At 59.3% G+C, this 17099-nt stretch overlaps 2 protein-coding genes across 11 annotated transcripts; one reads left to right on the top strand and one right to left on the bottom strand.

The window, feature by feature from the left end:
* Positions 1–773: 773 nt before the first annotated feature.
* ZDHHC12 (zinc finger DHHC-type palmitoyltransferase 12) lies at positions 774–4158 on the top strand. Of its 6 annotated transcripts, none has more exons than XM_036913708.2 (5): positions 774–932; positions 2382–2518; positions 2895–2972; positions 3171–3334; positions 3501–4158. In XM_036913708.2, exons 1-5 carry the CDS (start codon positions 833–835, stop codon positions 3823–3825), a joined length of 804 nt encoding a protein of 267 aa, XP_036769603.1. In that variant the 5' UTR covers positions 774–832; the 3' UTR covers positions 3826–4158. The 6 variants fall into 6 exon arrangements, with proteins under 6 accessions (XP_036769603.1, XP_036769602.1, XP_036769604.1 ...); XM_036913707.2 differs by having other exon boundaries at positions 3168–3334; XM_036913709.2 differs by having other exon boundaries at positions 3168–3390.
* PKN3 (protein kinase N3) lies at positions 4097–14695 on the bottom strand. 5 transcript variants are annotated; one of them, XM_036913692.2, is made up of 22 exons: positions 14407–14663; positions 12160–12400; positions 11820–11965; positions 11179–11290; positions 10979–11106; positions 10556–10739; positions 9488–9634; positions 9287–9396; positions 9040–9183; positions 8581–8656; positions 8322–8490; positions 8034–8136; positions 7866–7933; positions 7487–7550; positions 7254–7345; positions 6709–6885; positions 5932–5994; positions 5752–5828; positions 5159–5301; positions 4964–5071; positions 4717–4797; positions 4097–4610 (listed from the first exon to the last, which is right to left on the bottom strand). In XM_036913692.2, the coding sequence occupies exons 1-22, from the start codon at positions 14428–14430 to the stop codon at positions 4398–4400; spliced, it is 2670 nt and encodes an 889-aa protein (XP_036769587.2). In that variant the 5' UTR covers positions 14431–14663; the 3' UTR covers positions 4097–4397. The 5 variants fall into 5 exon arrangements, with proteins under 5 accessions (XP_036769587.2, XP_036769582.2, XP_057355085.1 ...); XM_036913693.2 differs by having other exon boundaries at positions 4522–4610; positions 4761–4797; positions 14407–14695; XM_036913687.2 differs by having other exon boundaries at positions 10979–11290; positions 14407–14671.
* Between the last annotated feature and the right edge of the window lie 2404 nt (positions 14696–17099).

The following is a 17099-nucleotide window of genomic DNA, read 5'->3' as shown; positions in this document are numbered from 1 at the left end:
TACTATTATCATTTCCATTATATAGACAGAAAACTAGAGCTCAGAGTGGCTCAATAACTTGCCCAAGCCCACACAGGAAGGGACGCCGCTGTTATTTCTGACTTTGACCCATGTTGGGCCCCTCATAGCCGGAATCTGCACCACGGACCTCCACTTCGTTCTCATCCTGTTTGCATTATCTGAAAGCGAATAGCAAGAAGGTAAGGGTGTCGTCACTACAGAGCAACCTTGGGCGAGGCCTGCCTCTCTCGAGGCCTCAGTCATCACATCTTGAAATCTCAATTCTGCAACCTGGAATCAACAGTGCCCGATCTTTTTTTTTTGGCGGTGCGGGGGTTCTTTTTTTTTTTTTTTTTGTATCATTAATAAACAATTACATGAGCAACACTGTGGTTACTAGATTCCCCCCATATCAGGTCTCACCACGTACCCCATTACAGTCACTGTCCATCAGCGTAGTAACAGTGCCTGATCTTTTAAGCGCCCGGAGAGCTGCATGCACGCGTGAGGCTGTAGGGTTGGGGCGGGTAGGGAGATGCAGGGTCGAGCCCGCCGCCCGCTCCTCTGCTCTCCGAAGTTACCTGGCGGGTGGGAGCTGAACTTGGGGGGAGTTACCGGCTGCGCGCGCGCCGGCCCCGCCCTCAGCCTCCTCAGGCACCTGTTGGCTCGAGGGCCTACTCGGTCGCAGCTGCTACCCAATAGGTAGCCTCCCCGGCCCAACCCGGCCCCACCCACAACCTGGACCCGCCAATCCTCGGGTGGCTATGGCCTCTACCTCGGAGGGCCCGCCCCCAACGAGCGCTTCTTCCGGGTGGGGCCCGGGGGCGAGGTTATGGCGCCCTGGGCGCTCCTCAGCGCCGGGGTCCTGGTGCGGACCGCGCACACCGTGCTGACCTGGGGGGTCACGCTGCTGCTCTTCCTGCATGACACTGGTGAGCCGGACCCCGCACGACCGCGGCCCACCCCGCCCCTCGTGGTTCCCCGGACGTTTATCTCACTGGGTTCCTTGCCGAAGCCCCACGGATCCTGGGATTCGCCGCGTCTCCGCCAGCTCCTAAGGCCCCTTCCCCTCTGTCATCCCGAGAGCCACCTGCTTTCGTCCGATACCTCGTTGATCCCTAATTAATCCCAACACCTTCCTGATCCCTGCCAGATGCCCTGCCCATCTCAGGACCCATCTCCCCTGGTCCGGGGACCCACCCTCTCCTTCCCAGGAGTTGACTCCCAACCTTCCCTCCAAAAGATTCCGAGGATCGACTAGGTCAAGGACTGGCATCCCATCCCCCTACCTCCATGGCCACCAGCTGCCGAAGTCCAGGCTTCCCACCCTCGGGCAAGAGAACACCTCATATGGGAGCGGCCTGACCCTTAGGTCCCCATCCTCGCTCCCTGCCCCGGTAGCCCCCGTTCACCCCACCAGCCCACCCCTTCATCTCTTTACCTGCCACGGGCCGCCTCCAGCCCAAGGCCTCACCCTCCCTCGCTGTCCCGACCCCTCCCGTCTTGCACCGGCCCTAGCCTCCCGCCTGGGGGCGCTCTCACTTTCCTCGAGAGACCTTCTCTAGTCTCTGCAGTCCTTGCGCCTTAGCCTATAAACCTGCTCAGGGTCCCCACCAGAAAGGACCTCCCAACCCCCCTTACTTCTCTGCTCCCTTTAACAACCAAGGGGCACCAGAGTTGTCCACACTGCCATCTGGCTGCCTCACGCCCCTTACTCCCCACCTTCCATCCCCCACAAATTCCTCAGTCACCTCCATGGACTGGACCCTTACTGGCCTGGGCCCCCTTCACGAACCTCTGCAACCTGGGAGCCTGCTGGCCCCGCCTCCTGTCTGTTCCTGAGCGTCAGACCTGGCTGGTCTCTCCTATCCGGAAGTCAGAGGCAGGGATCCCTCCTCTCTCCCCCGACATCCAGTCAAGTTTGGTCCCTTCACCCCTTTACCCCCTATGTACCCATACCTTCCTCTCTACCCCTCCTATCAGTGCTCTTGCCAGCCACCCTCCTCTCCTCTCCCTCCTGGACAAGCCTTTGACTCCAAACTTAAACCTACCCCATTCATTTCCTTACCAACAGGGGGACCACCAGCCCTGGGATAGTTTGTAGAAACAGCTCTGACTCTGTAACCCTCCATGGCTCCCTGTTGCTCTCCAGGCAGAGTGCAGATGAACTGCCTTTATTTGCTGAGCCTGAACTACTCCCTCCTGTACCCTATGCAGTAGTCACACCTGACCCCCTCATCCAACCCCATCTTCAGGCAGGGATGCACTCCCTACCTTCAGCACTCCCCCACCCCAACACACATGCACACACAGGCACGCACACATGCCTTCCTATTTGGTCCCAGCCTGGGCCTCACTCTCCTTCTCCTGGGCCTCTCCAGCACTGCGGCAGTGGGAAGAGCAGGGGGACCTGCTCCTGCCTCTGGCCTTCCTGCTCCTGGTGCTGGGCTCCCTGCTGCTGTACCTGGCTGTGTCACTCATGGACCCGGGTTACGTGAACATCCAGCCCCAGGCCCAGGTAACCAGGGAGCCCCTGGGGGCCTGAACCCCTCCTCCCACCAGTAGGGGACCCAAGGTCCCAATACTAGTCTCATGCCAGGTTCTATGTGAAGGGATTTCTTGGGGCATCTCTGAATCCTCTTGCCAGCCCTAGAATCCCATCCTACAATGAGAAATAGCCAAGGTCCAGAGAGGGGAAGCAACTGGCAGAGGTCACACAGCCTCATTTAATTTAGTACAGGCCAATCTGCCCCACCCCACCAATTCTGTTATGCAAGGGATGGGCCCCAAAGTGTGCACACCCAGAGCTAGGCTAGGCCCTAAGGGAGATGCCCACCAGTGCCATCTACCTCCAAAAAGGACCCCTCCCCTTACACCCTGCATTCCATTTCCAGGAAGAGGCCAAGGAGGAGCAGACAGCCATGGTTCCTCAGGTCATCCCCCTTCGGCGCTGCGGATACTGCCTGCTGCTGGTGGGTGATGCAGGGACCTTCGTGGGAGAGGTCAGGGGCAAGGTTGAGACTCCCTGACCTCCTGCCCCAGGGCCTTGGCCTTGCCCCTCCAGGAAGGCCTTGCAGATTCAGGCCCAACTCCCACCCTCATCTCTCCCCTCACTCTTGGGCCCAGAGGGGAGCTGGCATTGAACCGACTTCCCTCCATGCCCACAGCAGCCCCTGCGGGCCCGGCACTGCCGTGAGTGCCGTCGCTGTGTGCGCCGCTATGACCACCACTGCCCCTGGATGGAGAACTGCGTGGGGGAGCGCAACCACCCTCTCTTCGTGGCCTACCTGGCAGTGCAGCTGGTGGTGCTTCTCTGGGGCCTGTACCTGGCCTGGTGGGTTCTGCCGCAGTCTGGTGGGGGGGGCGGGGGCAGGCAGCGTGCTCCCACAGGTGTGTCGAGAGCCAAGCTTCCCTCTCCCAAATGGCCTGCCCACCTGGGCTCCCTGGGGCACCCCTACCCACCCCCAGCTCTGGGTTCCCATCCCTATTCTGCCCTGCAGGTCTGGCCTCCGGTTCTTCCAGCCCTGGGGGCTATGGCTGCGGTCCAGCGGGCTCCTGTTTGCCACCTTCTTGCTGCTGTCCATCCTCTCTTTGGTCGCTGGCCTGCTCCTGGCCTCGCACCTCTACCTGGTGGCCAGCAACACTACCACCTGGGAGTTCCTCTCCTCGCACCGCATTGCCTACCTCCGCCAGCGCCCCGGCAACCCCTTCGACCGTGGCCTGATTCACAACCTGGCCCACTTCTTCTGTGGGTGGCCCTCGGGGTCCTGGGAGACTCTCTGGGCTGAGGAAGAAGAGGAGGAGGGCCGCAGCCAAGTTGTCTAGAGTTACAGGAGGCAGGGCCACCATCTAGTGCCTGAAAGCCGGAAGGGCCACATGCAGCAGGGGCAGGCCTCCAGCGGGCCGGGGGCTTCTCCCGCTGCCTGCTGCTCCCAGGCCTCGGAGCACAGCTGAACACAGAAGCCCTGCCTCGGGGCAGGTCTGCCCTCTCCACTGGAAGAAGGGGGTGAAGAGGACCTGTGGGGGCTCAGGCACGAACAGCCTGGGCTTCTGATTACCTCCACCCCGCCCCCCAAGCCAGTAAGCCTCCAGTACGCAGTTTTATATATTTAATGATCCTTAAAGCAAGTCAAGTATTAAAAACAAACAAACCAAACGGCTCCTAGCTGTGTGAGCCTTCCTGGGCCAGGTCTCGCTGGGAGGCAGAGGAAGGGTGGCGGGAGTGGGGCAGGGGGGCAGTGATGGAGGAAAGCCCACCACAGCACGCCGGGGCCCCCACCTCAAGTCCCAAGCGTTAAGACATGCCAGCAAGGCCTGGGCACCCAGATGGGCAGACAGGTGGGTGAGCAGGGCTCTAACAGTCTGGGGTGCAGGGGCGGAGATGCCAGGAGGGGCCCTCAGGGCTCCAGGAACTGCTCTGACACGAAGTCAAAGTCCCGGAAGGCAACCTGTTGGCGGGCGGTGAGGGGGCTGCGGGGGTCAGGGGGTGTCAGGGCAGGTGGCAGCCCCGTGAACTCGCCCTCAAAGTAGCGCAGGTCTGTAGGGCCACAGAGGCTGGGCAGGAAGGGGGGCTGGACAGCACGGGCAAGCAGGGCCTGCCAGTCGGTGGTCTGGGGGCAAGGGGAGAGGGGCCTGAGACAAGGGTAACAGCAGCCCACATGGTAACGTGAGGCCTGCTTGCCAGGCAACAGGCCCACGACGGCCCTGGCCACTCACCCTGAAGAAAGGCTGAGTCTTGACCTCCTCGGCGTCCTGCTCACCTGCCCCCAGGCGCTTCTCTGGGCACTTCTGGAGGAGCTGGGCGAGAAGATAGACACTCACCGGAGCCCTTGGCCCCAGACACTGTTCGCCTCCTCAAGTACCATGAGCAAGCTGGGCCTCAGGACCCCAAGGATGGGTGGTGACGGGCGACCCATGAGCCACAGCACCTGCCTGGCCCAGCCCTGGACCCTGCAGTGATTACCTTCTGAATGAGCTCCAGCCCTTGCACCGACAGAAAACGGGGATACAGGGCGTCAGCATTGACAATGCAGTCAAACACCTCCTCCTCAGTGTCCCCCGGGAACGGGCACTGTGGGGATGGGGATCAGCAGGCTGCATAGGCCACCCCCACCCCACCCGGACCTAGAGGCCCCAGCAGCCCCAGCATAACACTCACCTCGCCCACCAGCATCTCGTAGAGCAGCACACCCAGCCCCCACCAGTCCACGGCCCGGGTGTAGGCCTCCTGGGTCAGCACCTCGGGGGCCAGGAACTCCGGGGTGCCACAGAAGGTGCTTGTCCGGTCCCCAAAGCCGATCCCTGCACACCAACATACACACCGACGTGGGCGTGGTGTCTTGTCCACGATAACCTCCACAGTTGTAACAATCAACAGGCAACCCTTACGACCCCATGGACCCCATCCCATGCCAAGCCCTGCCCCATACCCTCAGAGGCGGGGACAGTTTTTATGTCATCTGACTGATGAGGAAGCTGGGTTTCAGCCACGCTCACAGGCCAAGGTCATTAGAAAGCAGAACCCATTCCCCTCTCCTAGCTCTAAGCACAGGCTCTCACCCTGGCCAAGGGCAAGCTAGGGCTCTTTTCAGAGCTCCTTGGGGTGGAAAGGAAGAGTCAGTGTGTCCAGCTGGTCCCTGGAAGGAGGGCCAGGGCAGGGAGCTCTCCTAGCAAGTGCCACTTGCCCCCTGCCCTGCTGGCTTGGGCTGTGAGCAAGGCTAAGAGATGGGGTCCTGGACCAGAGGCACCCACCTTCCTTGCATAGCCCAAAGTCTGCGATCTTCAGGAAACCTTGGGCGTCCAGCAGAAGATTATCCAACTTGAGGTCCCTGAGGGTGAGGGGGCAGATCAAAGGGCCTCTGGAATAGCCTAGGAGGAGGGCAGCACCTGCTCCCCTGGCCTCCCAGCCCCGGCATCCTGGGGGCAAGTTACCTGTAAATGATCTTCTTCTCGTGTAAGAACTGCAGCCCCAGGACCACACAGGCCAGATAGAACCTGGAGGGGTGGCGCAGGGGGAGTTCAGGCCCAGGACGACAGTGGGCAGGGCGGGGAGGCGCCAGGATGGCCACGGCCTGGAGACCCCTGGATGTCCTGGCCAGGGTCAGATGTGGATGAGAGGCTGGGATACGCCTCCCATGGCCGGGAGGGGAACTCCTCCAGACAAGAGCCCCAAGGTTGTCCCAAGTTTGCTGCCCACTAACAACCTACCCTTCCTGGGCTCTTAGATGGTGCCAGGTTTGACGCCCAGCGTTCTCACGCCTTACTCTCCCAGCATCCTCCCACCCTGCGGTTGATGGGCATCACGGCCATTTTTCGAATGAGGATCTGAGCCTCCAGGTACTGACGCACCCGGGGTCACACAGCTAGTGGCAGAGCTGACATGCAAACCCAGACTCCAGCGCTTGCAATCCGATGGGCAAGAAATAACATCGGCTGCCAGTCACTTACTGCTCACCAGTCCCTGTGCTCAGCGATTTATAAATATTACACTCATCTACGGGATCAGCCTAGGAAATAATTATTAGCCTAATTCACAGCTACATAAACTAAGGGCCAAGGTCACAAATGCTGTGAAAGTTGATAACCAGGAGGCCTCCCTGCCTCCATGCTCTTCTGCCGATGGGTGCCCCAGGAAGTGGGATGAAGGGAGCTGAGCACAGGGAATCAGGGAAGGCTTGCTGGAAGAGGCAGACAAGGACGGGAACCCACCGGGCCTGGGGCTCAGGAAAGACATCGTCATGGATCTGCATCATGAGGTCACCGCCAGGCACGAACTCGGTCACCAAGCAGGCGTGGCTGGAGGTCTGGAAGCAGGCAAGGAGGGGGAGCAGGAAGGGGTGCCCCGCGCAGCCCACAGCCTCTAGGATCCGCTTCTCACAGTACAGGCTGCAGCAGAGGGTGCGGGTTTTGGAGGGAATGTGTGCCCTGCCGCTCACGATACGCCTGACTCACAGGGTCTCCAAGGTACCAGGCAGGGACAGGGACAGTGTCTATGCATCAGGGGCTCACATGGGCCGCTGAACCCGCACAACCGCCAATGTTCCATTTTATAGATGAGGAAACTGAGGTACAGAGACAAGAGGGGACTTGCCCAAGGGCACACAGTGCCACCTGCAGGTGCTAAGGGAGAGCACAGGCCTGGCTGGCCCCACAGGGTCACCTCTTCAAAGCCCCAGGAGCATTCAGCTGCAACCAGCCCAGGCAGTCATCGGGGTACCCTCCAGGGCCAGGTGCCCCCCAGCCTCCCTACACACCTCTCTATCTCGTCCCGGCTCAGCACCTCCTGTTTCTTCAGTGCTTTGATGGCATAGTATTTCCCTGTGCCCTTGAACTGGGCCAGGAGGACCTGGAGACCAGAGAGGTCAGGCTCCAGGCGAGCAGCAGAGGAGCCTTTATTTCCCCCACCCACTACCCCACAGAGCACAGCATCCTCCGAGCTGATGGCCTGCCCACCCGCCTCCACCACACCCACCCTCCCAGGCACTACCTTCCCGAAGTGTCCCCGGCCCAACACGGCCAAGCAGCGGAAGTCCTGAAGCCGGGGGGGGTTCCTGCAAGAGAGAGGGCACAGGAAGCCCCCTGGGACAAGGGCTGCCCTCCACCACAAGCTGTTCCAAACCCTTTATGCCCGGTCCTGGGCCGCCCCACCTATGAGGCTGGAGAGCCTGAGTAGGGGCTCCTCGGACAGCAGTGCCCCGGAGTCTGGCATACAGCTGGAGCCAGTGCCAGTAAGGTGGGCTCAGCGAGGAAGAACCTGAGAGCGAGCCAGTGACACGGCAAGGAGCTGTGGGTGAGCCACAGATGGCCACGCAGACACTCAGGGAAGCAGATAAATGTCTCAAATGTGAAAGTGAGCCGGGGGGTACCTGGTGGTGGAGGCTGGTAGAGACGGCCCAACCGGACTCCTGGCCTCCATGTGAGGGCGTTTGGTGCGCTGTGAAGGCAGAGGGGCTCAGGGCAGAGCAGGGCCTCCCTCCCGCGGGCCCTGCCACCCCGCCTCAGTGGTCCCCTGCAGCTACCAGCGTCCCCCTCACCGGCGTCTCCTCAGGGGTTGACTCCCGGGGCAGGCAGAGGCGTGGGGGCTTGGGAGGGGGCCTCATCTCTTCTTCCAAGGGGGTCTTCTTGGGTGGGCAATTACTGTGGGGAAGGAGATACATTGTGGGGAACAAACAGATGGAAGAACTGAAGGCACAGACACACAGCCAGGCCAAGAGACAGAGGGTCAGAGGGTAAGCAACTGGGGCAGAAACACAGACTGGCTGCACCTGCAGAGGGTGGATGCCACAGAAGAGCAGGCAGACGCAGGCAACATGGGTCCTCACCTGGGCGAAGCAAGGTCTGCAGCTCCCCGGGGTGCGGCCAGGGTCTGGGGGCACCCTTTGGGGGGGCTGATTGTGCTTGGAGAGCTGCAGGGGGGCAGAAGGCTCGTGACCAAGCGCCCCCAGGCCGCCAAGCTGAGGTTCATCTGGGAAGCCCTCAGGAAGTCCCGACCTAGGGCAAAAGTGGGGTTCAGTCCCAGGGGGTCCTGACAGCCCAACCCGCTCCCTCTACACGCACAGCCCTCTCCTCTCCAAGCCACACCTCTGCGTTTAGAGAAAATGCGTTTCTGCCTCTGCAGCCGGGGCCTCCTCTCAATGACAGGGTCACAGAAGGTCACCTGTGGGGGCAGGGGGCAGGGCTGAAGACCAGTCTCCTCCTATCCCATCAGCCATAGGCAACTCCCAGCCTCCAGGACCAGCCTAAGCCTCCTGTGCCAATGATGCAAGAGCCAGAGGAGCCCAGAGAGACAGATTCAATGTTAGTTGGTACCAGTGGGGAAACTGAGGCCCAGAAAAGAGAGGCACTTGTCCTGGGTCACACATGAGGCATGAAAGTCAGGATAAGGACAGAGGGGCTGGGAATCCTTCATTCTTGGTAACCTCCTGCTGCCAGGCCTCAATTTCCACTCCCATACATGGGTGGGTTGCACAGTATTACAGCCCCTTCTAGCTCTGAAGGAGCCAGGCGTCCTGGAGGTCAGGGGGCAAGGCCAATGGGCACCTGGGCGAAGAGCAGCCCCTTTGGCACCAGGCTGAGGGAGAGCTGGTGACAGGCATTGTCCAGGAAGTCTTCCAGCCGCAAGAAGGCCACGCCACACAGCTGCCGCCAGTCCCGCCAATGCACCCCAACCTCCAGCTCTCGGGCCTGCATGGGGATGCAGGGTCAGGACATGGCACCAGCTCCCACCTGGCCAGCCTTCCACCTCAAGGCCCAAGGCCACCCCTGCCCACACAAAGGCTAGCCTCACCCGTTCCAGGGGGACCACAAAGGTCTGGTCCCAGGACTGCTTGGCCATCGGACCCCAGCCTGTGTGGCCCACAACACGATTGTCCACTTTCAGCACAGCCAGTACCTCACCTGCAGGGCCAGAGCTGGGGCTCAGGGCAGGCTGGGAGTGGGGGTCCTTTGCTGTACTCCCAAAACCCCACTCCCTGTGCCTCCTACTCACTGGCCAGTTCACCTCCACCACGCTGCTGCTTGGCCCTGCCCCGAAGCCAGCTCTGGGAGGGGCTCCCAGCCAGCATGGCTACTGGGGAACGTCCAGGCACGGCTGTCAGCAGCTGCTCACAGCCCAGGAGGTGGACCTGCAGCGTCCCTGGAGGGAGTGTGAAGGGCAATGCCATCAGGGGCCACCCTCCCACTGCCACCACCAGTGGGCACCTGGGACCCCAGGAATGCTACCTTCTCGTGGAGATGGCTGAACCCACACCCATGTTAGGCCTTGGCAGCCATCTGCCACCTCCAAGCGGACGAAGCGGCCTTCCCCTACTGAGTACCCTTCATGCATGTGTTGAGGGCAGCAGACAGGCAGAGGAACGAAACGCAGCCCTCAGCCAGGCCACATGGAGTCAGAGTGCACCCTGACATGCTGCCAGAGTTCAGGGCCCAGGCAACAACACGGCGGGGACGAGGGCTTGGGGAGCAGGAAGTCTGGCTGCCTGCCTGTCCTGTTCCCCCTTGTCCCGGGGCCTTGCTTTCCCTGTCCGTCCAGTGGAAATGAATCCCAGCTCTGCCCTACCTCCCTCAATGGATACAAAGTGTGTTTTGCCAACCAAGTAGATTTGTTTTTAGGGTCACTAGAGTTTTGACCCCTTAAAGGGGAGAGGAAACAGGAGGATTCGAACAGCTTTTGAAGATGTAAACTGGATCTAAGGGTACCATTCAAGAAGCCTGGGCCTGGGGCTTGCACTCTGACAGACCTTATAGAAAAAGGCAATGCCCAGGGTTGGAAGATCATTTTAGAAAGAACTCAAGGAACTGGTGTTTAGCCAGGAGCTAGGGCATGGGATGGTCCCATGGAGCTGTACTCTAGGCCTTTTAACAAGCCATGAATTGTCATCCCTATTTTACAGATGGGACAAACTGAGGTTTGGGAAAGGGATGTCACTTGCTAAGTTCCCACAGCTGGAGAGTGGCAAGGCCAGGATCGGAACTGTTCTGCCAAGTTCTTCCCCACTACGGCCTTTCCTCTCTGGAAAGGAGGGAGTGCTCTGAACTGGGAGGGGCTCCTGGCTACCTGTCAGGGCGGCGGGCTTCACAGGCATCCCTGAAGACCGGGGGGTCCCAGACACAGCCGTCCGCAGCTCCCGGGCCACTCTGCCACGCAGAGGGTGGGCAGGAGGTAGGCCCTCCAGCAGCTGCTCCAAGGCCAGCCGCAGGAGGTCCAGCTTCTGGGAGGACTCCTGGAGCTGGGCCTGAGCCTGCAGAGGGGAGCCAGGCAGGGGACACAGGCCCATGGGGACAGGGGCTGCAGTCAGAGGCTCAGTCCACCTGGAGACACCCCTCCCCATGGAATGAGGTCTGCACACAATGTGCTTCCTGTTTCCTCACTGCCGCCCTGCACGGCCAGTCCTCGGTGCCACCCGCCACTGCAGAGGGTGCTTTGAGAACAAACAGACCCTCAGAGAGGAGCAGCAACGGGAAGGGACCATTGTCTGACCTCAGCCAGCACCTTGCGATCTTGCGTTCGCCGGCTACCCAGCAGCTTCACCACGTTCTTGGCACCCTCGGCCACAGCAGCCTCAATGCGCAGTCGATGCCGCAGCTCCTCTGCCAGCAGCTCAGGACCTGGGAGGAGGGAGTCAGCCCTCAGGCCTCGCCCTGTTCTGCCCTGCCCATCCCTGTCCCTCCAGGCCTCACCTGGCTCAGGGGACCCACTGGCTTCCAGGCTGCTGATTTTCATTCGCAGCAGCGCCACCTTCAGCTGGCTGTCCTGCAGCATCTGCTGAGCGGCTGCCAGGAGTTTCCTCTCCTAGGGGGTTGTGACATATGCCCCACGGAACCAGGACTAGCCCAGAGCCTCCTTGGTCAGACCAGAGATGAGAGCCAAGCCTCCCCCACCAGACCAGGTTTGAAGCCAAGCCTCCCTTCGAAGTCCAGATACTAGAGTCAAGCCTCCCTTGGTGATTCTGTCTGGGGCAGAGCGCCCCCCATCAGACCAGACAAGGGCGCAGGTCAGGCCTGCCCCATCATATTGGGGCCGTGCTCCACATCATGCTGGGATGTGGAGCTGGGCCTTCCCTACTAGACTGGGGACTTGGGCTTGGATTCCCCCATTAAACCAGGGTTCCTTCTCCGTTAGACAAGGGGCTGGAGCCATGCCTTCCCCACTAAGCTAGGATTTGGGGCTGTGTCTCCCCCTCAAAATAAGGGTTAGGACTGTGTCTCTCTTACAGGGTCAATGACCAGGTTGTAGTTCTTTATCAGAATGGGACTTCAGCAGTATCTCCTCTACTAATGTGACAGCCAACTCTTTCCCCATCAGACCCCAAGAGACTTACCTTGGGGGTGCCACTGGCATACGTGTGGGTCATATTCTCAGCCCCCTGCTTTACCTTCAACTCCACCTGCAGCTGCCTCTGGAGAGCCTCCAGGTGCCGGGCCCTAGGCTGCTCTGTCAGTGGCCGGGGTCCTGCAGCCAGAGGTTCTGTGTGCACAGAGCGTGGGGCACGTGAACCCCTCACCCAGAACCAAGTGCCTCCCACAGCCTAGCTCTCTCCTCCCCTGCCCCTGGGCGGGGGCTACCTGAGGAGGCTCTGGGAGTGCTCAGGGCCAAGGTCAAGACGCTGGGTTGGCCTGGCGCCTCCCGTCCCAAGGGGTCTGCTCAGACTCCTCACTCACCAGCCAGGCCAGGCCCGGGGCTGGGCAGCAGGACGCGGGCGTGCAGCTCCCGAAGCTCTCCGTGCAGCTGCTCCAGACGGCGGTTGGAGGAGCGAAGCAGCTGCTGCACGTGGCCCAGGTGGCGGCGGTCTGTGGCCACCCGCCGCAGGTTCTCCACACCTTCCTTGATTTTCAGCTCCTTCTGGATGGCTCTGCGGATCACCTCTTTCTCGTCCTCTGGGGGCCGCTGGCCTGCCCCAGGCTGTGGAATGCAGAGGAGTTGTTTCCACTCAGTCCCTGTCGCCACCAACCCCAGCTCACCACTGACGGGGGTGCGGACGGGAGAGGGGAGGTGTGGACGACACGCAGGATGGACACATGGGGCTTGGGAGGCGCCTCGGACCTTACAGCTAGGATCTCTAAGCCAGATGGAAACCCCACGGCTGCTGTCCTCCGCCGTTAGAGAGAAGGGTCAGGGGGAGAAACGGTTACTATTTACAACGGTGCTACTGGATGCCAGGGTCTGGTGTCAGAGCTTCACACACATTAACGTGTTAGTCCTCACAGCAACCCCATGAAGTAAGTGGTCATCAGCCCCAAGTTATAGATGAGGAAACTGAGACGCAGAGACGCTAAATCATTTGCCCAAAGTCACACCACCGCTTGGGCCCCAGCCTCTCCCGGCCAGTCACTCTTAATCAGGCTGCTCTAAGGCTGGAATTCAGGCTGATCTGGAGCCAGAAGAGAGGTGAGAGATTCACCCAGGGTCACAGAGAAGCAGCCACAATCCAGGGCTGAGTAGAGGCCAGGGCTATTGCCCTGATGCCCTAGGGCCTCGGGTGGCAAAGCAGGGTACAGAGAGGGGGCTGAAGAGGTCTCTGGGGCCCATTCCCAGCTCAGCTCCCGGGAGGAAGTAGGAGCTTTCTCACCACTTCACCCAGTTAGAGACAGAAAGGAAAACCTCCTTTTCAGAGGCTGAGATTTCAAACCAACTGGTGCCAAAGCTGCCTCAGCCCAGGGTAACCCATGACACCCGCCCCCATTGCAGGACCTCCATCTTACCTCTCTGCTCGCCATCTCCTGAGCCCAGGGGAAGGGTGGCTACCCCAGACTCAGGGGCCCCCCACCCCCCAACCCTAGGCCTCCTCTGGTCCGCTAGCTCGGCTGTCAGAGGGCAAGGGCGGGGCTCAGGAAATCCTTTGCCGGCCCTAGGCCAGCGGGCCAGAGCCAAATGCTTGAGCAAACAAAGATCCCATGGAGCAGGGGGCCCGGCCACCGGGGTCCTGAGTCACCCAGCTGGGGCTGCTGGGCGGAGGTTCACAGGAAATAGGAAAATGTGTACAAGCCACCTCTGGAACGGGCCACAGGACCTCCGGAGAAAGGGGGTAGGAGGGGGCAGACGCCTCTCTGAGCCTCTGGGGTGGGGGCTCTCGAAGGCGTCTGGTTCGGGACACGTCACCCCTGAGTATACCCCGCGGTCCTGTCTATCCTGGGCTGGAATCCTGCCATGTACACACATCCCTCTCCCCTTCTGCTCTGCGGCTGGGGGCCCTATCTTGACCAGACACCCCCGCCCCATTTGCTCTGGGCTGGAACTCCCCCGCCCCCTCTCCAGTAACAGACACGCACACCACCTTGGCCCCTGGGTCCAGGGGCACCTACTGCCAGCTCTGGCAGGAACCCCGCCCCCTCGCCACTCTGTGTACCCGAAGGTTCCCGCGCGGGCTCTGGGCTAGGTCCCGACCCTCGCGTGCACACGCCTCACGTGCCAGTGCGCACGAGGAAGGAACCCCGCGAGCGCGCGGGGCTGAGCCCCTCCCAGGCCGCCCTCCCCCGTGCGCACACTTTCGTCCTCTGGGACCTGTACCAACGTGCCCGCGCCCGTCCCGCATTGCTTTTTCCGGGAGATTCGCACAGGCCTTAGAAAGACCCGAGAGAACCTATTTTCGGAAATTTTGGGGCCCACCCCGGTGGCCCTGAGGATTCAAATGCGCTCATGAGCCTGCCTGACTAGAGGCTCTGAGTCACTTGGGGGTGATTTAAGGACGTTTCCAGTGGACGTGAACGACTCACCCGCATGCTCAGGTCTGCCCTGCGAAGATGGAGGGGGGGCCGGGGCAGGGGCTGGGAAGGGATTCGGGGAGGGGTCGGGGGTGCGGAGCCATGGCTGGGGACGCGGCCGGAGCTCGGCACGCCCGCAGCGGTGAGAGAGGGTTCCCCCGCCCCTCGGCGCGCGCGAGCAGCCCTGCCGGCCCCGGCGCCGTTCACCTGCCGCGGCGCCCCCTCCTCCATGGCGGCACTCCGGCCTCCCGGCCCCTCCTCTCCACCACTCCGATTCCGGAAGCCTCGGCCGCGCCAGGACTTTCAAACTTGAAACTTCCCGGGGAGCGGCGCCGAGCCGCGGGATCGGGCGCCCCCTCCCGAAGTCCGCTGGCCCTCGCGGGACGCAGAATCAGCGCCGCCTCGCGGCCGCGCGGGATCAATACCCGGGACCTCACTCTTGAACCTGCGGCCCCAGCGCCTCCCCCAGATCCGAGGTTGTGCGGGATCTGGGCTGTGTCCCCTCCTCAGAGGCTGCAGTTCCCGCTGTTTACAACACTGACCCCCGCCCCGGGATAGAAGGGCAGGAAAGAACCCTTCCCGGGCCGGGGTTCTCTAGTTGCCTTGCCGCGCGCCCTAAGGGGTGGGCCCGGGTGGCGACAGCGCCGCCTGCCGGCCGCAAGACACTTCGTGGCCGGTCCACCCCAGGCTGGGTCAGCCTCCTCTGCCTCCAACCCCTCCACCACTTTGGTTTCTCATCCTCTCGGATGTCAGTGCGAAATCGGCTGATCTGAAACCTGTCACCCCCACGGAGTACTGGCCTGTCCAGAGTCACTGTAAGAATGTATGCATCAAAACTGAAGGAACAAAATGGCAGCAGACTCAGTGACTCCAAGAATGAACTAGTGGTTACCAAAGGGGAGGGGTGGGGGAGGGCTGGGGGGGAGGCAGGGAGAAGGGGACTGAGGGGTATTCTGTTTAGCACACATGGTGTGGGGGGTCATGGGAAAGACAGGGTAGCACAGAGAAGGCAAATAGCAAATCTGTGGCATCTTACTACACTGATGGACAGTGACTGCAATTGGGTATGGGTGGGGACTTGATAATATGGATGAATGTAGTAAGCACATTGTTTTTCCATGTGAAACCTTCATAAGAGTGTGTATCAATCATACCTTAATAAAAAATTAAAAAATATATATGCATCACCCAAATCAAGCCCAATTACACATCACAGATGAATAAACCAAACGTCTCTCAGACACCCATCGCTTGACCCAACCGAAGCTTTCAGGTTCAGCCAGGGCCATTGCTCTGCCTTGGTCCTAAAGAGCCCATCCATACAGAAAGCACGTTTGCGCCTCAAGAAAGTCACCATCTCAGGAGAGTAACCAGCCTACACTAGACCTCCTGGCAATGGCTTCCCTGTGTAGGGGATCCTAGTTCACTGCCCAGCCTAGGACTGTTTAGCCACTTGCTGGTATCCTGTGCTCACCAGCCCTTTGTGGCAGGACTTTACTATAAGGAGGCCATATATGTAAGGGGCAAATATTGAAGGTGGTGGGGCTTATTTGTGAATTTGAAATAAACACCCCCCCAGAGCTTTTACTGAAGGAAGCCATGTCAGTTCCACTTTGTTCTGACCACCTCCCTCACAGTGGACCGGAGAAAATAGAACTGGCAAGCCATGGACCAACAATTCTGGGTTGTCCTGCAATGGGAAATCCTAAGTGGCATCAACATATGCAAAGGCACCTTGGTTCAATGGGGTACCTGCTTATACTTCATTACCAGAGGTCACTCCTGACTTAAAACACATGTATGTATCAGTGTTGAGGGCTACACCATTAACGCATAGTAGGCTAGTCGGGCACATAAGGCTCTTCTAAGTGGGGCTTATCAAGTTGCCCTGAGCTGAATTTTAAACATAGTTTAAAAGGCTATCAGGTTTTGACTGCACATGTCAAGTTTGAGAAAAAAGCCCAAATCAAACAAAGCTCCCCTTTTCAGGAGGATGCCTATTTCCCATCTGGAGGATCATTTACCCACTCCTACAGTCAAGGAAGCCAAATTATGCCTAAGAACTCAAAATGACTTTCCAAGTGTGCTGTAAAACATTTCATTGCCTCACCAGTCACCAAGAGGGTTCAGAAATATCAGAAGCCATATACCCTTCCAAATGAACCCCAGCTGGGCAAACCCACAGGAGAATCAGGTCCTGAGCAGACGGATGAGTCTGACCAGACAGCTGCACCTTTTATGTACGATGGTGATGGTACTTCACAAAGCTGTAGTTCTTAGGAAAACAAGTTCACATTCAACATCTAGTAGACAGTGAATAATGGAGACTCTCCAGCTATTTGGCTGTTAAAACTGTATAAACATCAACCTGAAAGGAGCCTCAAACTTCCTAGCAGGACACACATATTCCCTCTTTCTACACTTTTCTTTCTTCTGGGTATTGCAAACTTCAATCCAGCTACATTTAGCCTAGCCTCCCTTGAGTAGTATGAGTACAATGTCACCAACTAATCAAGTTGGCAAAGTCCTCACTATTTTTGTTTAATCACAAAACTGCAGTCCTTCCCCTCAGACCTGTTACAAAGTAAATTTCTAAGTCTTCATAAACACAGCCATATATTCAAAAGGGAATGGTCACTGCTGGGGTTGGAGACCGAGTTCCCAAATAATGATGTCCTTTAAACTGGAATGGCTATTCGTCCATCTCCTTTTCTCAACCTTCACAAAGTCCTCAAAGTCTTTACCCTTTGCAACATAATTCCATTCTTGCAGTGGCCAGAAGGGTTCATAGCAAAATATGAAAATAGAAAACAACCTAAACCTGTTTCTGGGACCAAGTGAAACCATGAAACCAGTTGTTAAAAAGCAGTTAATGACAGAAGCTACCAAATTAATCCAGA

Source organism: Manis pentadactyla, chromosome 3 (genome assembly GCF_030020395.1).
Source record: "Manis pentadactyla isolate mManPen7 chromosome 3, mManPen7.hap1, whole genome shotgun sequence".
In the NCBI taxonomy this organism is placed as follows: domain Eukaryota; kingdom Metazoa; phylum Chordata; class Mammalia; order Pholidota; family Manidae; genus Manis; species Manis pentadactyla.
This window is presented reverse-complemented; position numbering and strand designations above follow the sequence as displayed.